At 38.9% G+C, this 7598-nt stretch overlaps 1 protein-coding gene across 3 annotated transcripts in view; it reads right to left on the reverse strand.

Annotated features, from left to right (window-relative positions):
* The window catches only part of LOC122808839 (tropomyosin alpha-3 chain-like), a 609453-nt gene extending 603032 nt beyond the window's left edge, over window positions 1-6421 (reverse strand). The window contains exon 1 of one of the 3 annotated variants that reach the window (XM_044079925.1): window positions 6205-6421. In XM_044079925.1, the coding sequence (XP_043935860.1) occupies window positions 6205-6318 (114 nt within the window). In that variant the 5' untranslated portion in view covers window positions 6319-6421. The remainder of the gene's footprint in view (window positions 1-6204) is intronic. The other 2 variants (XM_044079924.1, XM_044079926.1) reach the window with 2 other exon arrangements.
* Window positions 6422-7598: the final 1177 nt, after the last annotated feature.

Below are 7598 nucleotides of genomic sequence, written 5' to 3' on the forward strand. Positions count from 1 at the left end.
TCCAGATTGTCCTTAGCTCAAGCCTACTTACCCCCTACCCTATTATATGCCGCCCCTATCTTAACTAACCTCCAAAAGAATATGTCAACTAAACTTGAATTCACTTACAATAAAATAACTAGATTTGCCAGTAATCTCCCATATCTTTCACACCACTGTCTTTCCTTAAAAAAACTCCACTGGCCAGAATTTCAACATTAACTCCTCCTGCCACAGCTTTACCTCACCCACTTTATGCTTCACCAACCTCTAGCCTAACCTTCTCTTACAACTCTCATCTCCCCATGTGATCCCAAACATGAACTCCATAGCTCTGAGCAACACCTCCTCCAAATCTCCAAAACCAAAAAAAAAAATAGGCAAAATACTTCACAGTTACAAAGTCACCTCTGCCTGGAACAAACTTCCTCACTATATCCGATCACTTAATAGCTCAAACACTTTCAAACTAGCATTAAAGGAATATCTGCTAAATTTCTGGACCTGCTCCTTTACTGATGTTACTTGAATACTATCCCCACTGCCTCTGCCTGTGTGTCTCCTTTGTCCTTTCTCTTGACCAAGCTATGTGTAACATACTCTACTTCTCTGACTACTCACATATCACTAACAGGTCTTCTCTCTATGTGTGACATAACTTCCCTTCAATGCATTTTTATACAGTTTTTTATTATACTTTCTGCTTTTAGAGGGCCGTGGTGGTGCAGCAGTTAGCGTTGTCGCCTCACAGCAAGAGGTTTTCCCATTCAATTCTCAGCTGGAGCGCCTTCTTTGTGGAGTCTGCATGTCCTCCCCACAGTCGAGTGACGCTAAAGACATGCAGGTAGGTGTGAGTGTGAATGGGTGTGCCTTCGTTGAAGGTTGGGCGTTGGGCTGGCAACCCGGCACCATAAAAATCCACTGCCAATCATGAGCAGACCGGAGTTCCGCTGTGGCAACCCCTAACCGGGAAAAGCCGAAAGACTTTTTTATTATACTTTCTGTTTTAACTACAGACAAGACAAAACTACATTCCTCATATGTTAATATACCTTACAGGAGCTTGTTGCCTCACAGTAAGACACTGTCCTGTTCGATTCTCAGCTAGAGCGTCTTCTGCGTGGAGACATGCGTGAATGGGCGTACCTTCATTGAAGGTTGTGCTTCAGGGCTGGTAACTCGGCACGTAAAATTCAACTACCAATCATTAGCGGACCGGAGTTCCGCTGTGGTGACCCCTAACTGGGAAAAGCCGAAAGACACAACACAACAACAGGAGCTTTTCTCCCCGGGTCTCTGCTGAAAATGGGCATCTGACCAGCCAGAATAAACTGGTTAACAAATGTCAAATAAATAAAAAAATAATACATTTGTTTTAGTGCATAACTTAACTGAGAAGTGTATGAACTGTCTGTTATTGCAAGACCATCTAAGTGACTGCCAGTTTATCTTGGTAGGTAAACTAACAAGTATTTAGTTTTGTTGCAATACCACAACTCCTGAGTACATCAATTGTACGTAACTATGTTGCATAAGTGACTGCCATTATAGCTTACTAGGAAAGGAAGCAAGTGACAAATAAGCTGCAATCTGCACATCAGTGGGTCAGTTATTCTAGTACCCATTTAAATATTGTGCAGTTCCATGTAAGCAAGCTAATGTGATACAAGCTCCTGACTCACACTTGATACCATTTTTGTAGCCATTTTGCATTTAATAAAGAATGAAATACAAAAACCTGGCCAGTACCTTGGTGGATGTACAAGGGGCATGGGTAACATATAAAACTAAATTAAATAGTTAAACTTTTTTTTAAGAGAATAAAGGTATGAAGTGTTGACAGTAGAATGTCATAATCAGGATGGTCTAACTGAAAAGAAAAACATCTGCCGTATACATACTAAATGACATTACTGTAGTGTCCTTTTACCCCACATGACTTCAGACCTCTAGACCCACACCAAATATTTTCAGAAACCCAGCATCAGGTTCACGTTAACAGCTGTGTGACATTTTACTCATTCACTCATTAATTCTCTGATCACACACTTTATCTAAATCAGGGTCACAGTCCTGTAGCCCCCATACCCCACCTTAGTAATGCATGTTAACCCTAGCCCTAATCCAAATCCTAACCCTTCCCCTAACTTTGTAACATTGCAACTATACAAGACACCTTGGTCACTTACCATGCATACATACAGACACAACACTAATATTACCCCATTACCTAATAATTACTATAACCATAACCTGCAAACACTCACTTATACACTACTCTATTCCTGTACCTAACCTTTACTGTAACCCTAACCTGCAAATACATGTCCCCTTACCTAACTTTTCCTCTAACCCTAGCGCATGCGCACACACACACACACACACACACACACACACACACACACACACACACACACACACACACGCACACACACAGACACACACACACACTTGTACAAACACTCCTACCCATATTACACAGCCTGTTAAATTTGTGGACAAAACACAGAAGGCCAGATTCATAAAGGTTACCACAAAGTGTACACTATATGTAAATTTTGTGTACATTTTCGGAATTCAAGAAAAGGTCTACCACAATGATTGTGCTGTATATTCACTTAGAGCAGTTATACTAACTGTACACATTGTACACTTTGAGATAACCTTTATAAATCTATCCTAGAATCAGCAAAACTGCCAGCTTCACAATCTGCCATTTGCATAAAACTACCCTGCACTACACTTTGTTTTACCAGAGAAGTGTTTGACAAAATGTAGATCTCTCTCTGTCTCTCTCTCTCTCTCTATATATATATATATATATATATATATATATATATATATATATGGTTACCCTTCAGAAAGTCGAATGCCCAAAATGTCATCTCCCGGAACATTAAGATGACAATGTCGCAACTTCATAACAGCAAAATCCCGGAACATCGAGTTCTGCCTCCAGGAAAGCCACCACTGCCAAAACCAACAACTTAAACACATTAATCCCATTGTAGTGGGGGGCTTCGCCTCCCACACACCCCCTACTTAAATATTCCAACTCCGAGATCGCACTACAGTGGGGAAAAGGGTAAAGGTCAGCAGTGGTGGATAAGTGGTTACTTTCCCGGAGGCGGAACTCGACGTTCCGGCATTTTGCTGTTCTGAAGTTGCGACATTGTCATCTAGATGTTCCAAGAGATGACGTTCTAGGCATTCAATGTTCTGAAGGGTAACTATATATATATATATATATATATATATATATATATATATAGAGAGAGAGAGAGAGAGAGAGAGATACATTTTGTCAAACACTTCTTTGGTAAAACGAAGTGTAGTGCAGGGTAGTTTTATGCAAATGGCAGATTGTGAGGCTGGCAGTTTTCCTGATTCTAGGATAGATTTATAAAGGTTATTTCAAAGTGTACAAGTGTACAATGTGTACACTTAGTGTACCCATTCTGAGTGAATATACAACACTATCATTGTGATAGGACTTTTACATTATATGTATATATATATATATATATATATATATATATATATATATATATATATATATAGTAAATATATAGATATATAAACACAAAGTTGGAGAAGAGGCAGAGAGGGAGAGTGAAAAATGATAAAAAAGCCAATCCTTCCTTTCTCACTCTTCTCTAAATCTAACAATGATTACAAGAAGCCAGTGACCTGCCAGTGATGACACTGAGTATTGATCAAGGGGCCCTGACAAACAAAAGGTTTGCCTTTGCAATTAATGGCATTATAAGCCTTATTATAATGCCAATATGGTTTACCTTTACAACACCGAATCACAGTGGTGTGATTGCTCATATGAGCGAATTGTAACCACGAAAATCAAAACAGCGACAGTTTTACATGTTCGAAAATAAGCAAATTGAAAAGCTGATTCGCTGATTTTCAAACATAAATGTCAAAAAACGAATGTGATGAAGTGTAAAGCACGGGGGCAAGCCCCCCTGCATCCCCCATGTGGGGAGCTGCACCCCCACACCCTCCCTACTTTAATATTATAACTCCGAGATCGCACTACAGTGGGGAAAGGGACCATTTTCCGATCCCCACTATAGTGCAATCTGCCCCAAAATGCTGAATCTGCACTGAGTGAATGTCAATGTGCATTCACTCATTGCACATTCGAACCTTTTTCCATTCGGCGTTTGCAAACTTTGCAAACGGCCTTTCGGACAATTGCTGTTCGCCCTTGTGCAATACGCACACATGAAGGTAAACCTGCCAATATACATAGTGAGTATGTAGCCATAATAATGAAGCTTTGGAATCAGAGTTCTGATACCAGGCCGTGCCAGCCCTAGTAATTCTGATTCTGCTGAGTTCTATCATTTTTCTTGCAAGGCCAGAAAATGGTGCTCTTTTTATTATGTATTTTGAAAACGTAGTATTAAAACATGCCATTTTTCATTTTGTCTTTCCTTTATCTTAGGTTTTGCATTTATATTTAGAAACTTCACATTATGACTACAGTGTCAGAAACAGATCTTGTCAAATAACTGAAACAGTCCTTCCTTCTGCAAAAAAGAAGGGATCCCTATCATTAGACTGACATTTCAGAATATTGAACTGCAAAACAAAGAAAACAAATGTGTGACATTCTGGGATGTCAAAACTACAAAGCACCAAACATTATGTTTTTGCAGAGAGGCAAGCCTCCATAAACCCCAACATCCCATGCTAATTATATATACCAACTCTAAAATCACAATACAGTAGAGAAAAGAACAAATTCCCAGATCCCCACTGTACCACAATCTCAATCACATGAGTTCACTTGCAATAACCAATGGTCAATGTTTCAGAATGTTGAACATTTGGTCTCAGTGTTTTGTGGTTCTATGTTCTAAAATGTCGATCTAATGACAGGGACCCAAAAGAAGTACATATTTAAGCAATAACCCACGCCTGGGTGTGGGTAATGCTGGATTTACCCATGGTTGGTGTGGTTTGGTCATGAGGACGAAGCCCGAGTGACCAAACAAAGACAACCGTGGGTAAATCCAGCATTACCCACACCCAGAAGTGGGTTATTGCTATTATACAATGACATTATTTAAGAAAAAAAATACTTTTCTTAAATAATGGCATTGTATAATGCCTCCGTGCTGCCCTTCCGCAACTGTATGGTATTCTGCGGCAGTTCTGATGTACTGCGCATGCGTATGCATACGCAGTACATCAGAGCTGTGGGTGGAAGCAACAGAGAAAGCAAGATCTCCGTTGCTTTTTACAAAGTGTCTCGCTATGTTAAAGGAGTTTAACATAGCGAAACAGCTTTAAAAAAAGCAACGGAGAATCTCTGTTGCTTTTTTTAAAGCTGTCTCGCTATGTTAAAGCCATTTACCATAGCTAGACAGTTTCTAAAAAGCAACAGAGATCTTACTTTCTTCGTTGCTGTAAAAAAAAAAAGAAAAAAAAAAGACTTATACTAATGGAAAAAGTCCGGGCGACCGGACCTTTTTCCATTAGTATAAGTCTTTGATTTACAATGTGCACACTGACCTATCAGCGTGCACATTTTGGAATATTAATGGGGGGGGGGGGTCGTTGTATAATTCCCATTTAGATATAGAGATGACAAAGAGGGTATCTGTGGTTCTTTAGTTAGCATGAATACAAGGATGCTAATCAGAAATAACATAATAAAAGCATTTTTAAAAAGTTCTACTTTTCTACTGCAAGTTAAATGCTATTTTTTCTATTTTTCTCTTTCCATCTTTATGATTGTCCCCATTGTATGCCTAATGTTTGAGAATGTCATGGTTGCAGTTTTTTTTAAGACAGTAGCATTAGAAGGCAAGCAGGTGGACATATTTTCATAGCTATTGCCAACGCTGCCACAAATCTACTAGAGAGAGGCAAGTGTGTGTGTGTGTGTGTGTGTGTGTGTGTGTGTGTGTGTGTGTGTGTGTGTGTGTGTGTGTGTGTGTGTGTGTACCTTCTATTCTCACCTGATCATCCAACTATAGTTACTTAAAATATGGCTTCCAGAGTTAGCAGTGTCTACTAATGAGCTACAGCAGGTATATTTAGCTGCTTTTAAGTCATGAGCAGTTGGTGAATTAGTGAATATTTGAATAGGAAAGTACTTTATAAAAAGCTTTCTGAAATGCTTTTGCTGTAAATTAAAGTTAATTTTTCCCACCTTGTAGGACATCAGATTTTTTGCTTCTAGCATGAAAAGCTTACCTGTTTGCCTCTCTTTTCTGCACTTTTCTTTGCAAACTCTGCCTGCTCTGCTCGGTCCAAGGAATTCTCCTTGTCCATCTTCAGTGATTGCATCTTCTTCTTAACAGCTTCCATTTTAGGACTTTTTTCTCTGCTATTTTACCAGAACTTTTACAACCTCTGAGGATTTTCAGATTCTGTTTGGATGGCTTGCAGGCTTTGCAATGAGTTGCATAAGCTGCCTTTTCAATATGAATCCACATATTTATACAACCTTCAAGCTGTTACTATGAATGCTTTTCCCCCCAGCCCATGAACTTCAGCCTTCTGCTTTTGGATTGGACAAATGTTTCTGTAGTGACTTCAGCAGCTGCCATATTTGGATTTTGATAGGACAGCTGTCAATAGCTTGCTAAAAAGTGTGTGTGTGTGTGTGTGTGTGTGTGTGTGTGTGTGTGTGTGTGTGTGTGTGTGTGTGTGTGTGTGTGATGGCAGAGTCCAATTTATACAGGTTTCTATTAAACTCTACTTTATATTTCATGTGGGGAAAAGAATAAGACGTACATATAATTAATGCAGAAGTATTCTAGATAATGCTAGTAAGGGATAGTTTAAGCATCTCAAAAGGGAATAAACTCACTGATTCAGACACTCACCTACACATGCTGTGTTAATACATGCTGACTTAAAACGAAGTAAGACTTTGTACATGAGGGAATCTCCCAGACTGAAGTATTAAGGTCAGATTTGCTCACTTACCTTGTCACCTACACCTTATTTATCCATGTGAGAATGAAAAGCTGGGAAAACTTTGGCTTAAAGATTAATGAGAGAGCTCAATTTTATTTGGTATCATTATGCTGAAATGTTGTATTGCTTTTGATTACTTATTAAATGCTCACATTTGAAAACTCATGCTGTTGGTAGAGTACATATAAAATCCTTACGGACATATAATATGAAATAGAAGGTAAACAGATAAGATTATGCACTGCACATCTTTGAGTCTATGTGTATTTGTTCATTTTGCTGCTGCCCTTGTTACCTTCATGATCTCAGAATGTTCTGCTGTAGAGTCACCAAATGTGAATAGTCAGTAGCCTAAAACGGCATCATCTCTCACTAGACACAGGCATATTAATAGTGATTACAAAATGTTGTAAGAACCATGGTGTAGGAATATCAGAGGCTGTGCCTTATTACTGCCCTAGCAGGTAGCAGGTGTTCATAGGAAGATTTCCTTTAGAGAAAACTCAATGGCTTTCCTTTATAGATTATTCGCAGAATGCAGAGTACTGTTATACGTGTGTCTATTATTTTCCTTGTAATTATGGTTGGTATAATTTAGAATACAGATTTTTGTCAGCTAAGAACAAAGATGCTATGTAGAATGAGTTGCTCATGCCAAGTCAAAT

Source organism: Protopterus annectens, chromosome 8.part0 (assembly GCF_019279795.1).
Source record: "Protopterus annectens isolate FY-2018-M chromosome 8.part0, PAN1.0, whole genome shotgun sequence".
Lineage (NCBI taxonomy): Eukaryota > Metazoa > Chordata > Ceratodontiformes > Protopteridae > Protopterus > Protopterus annectens.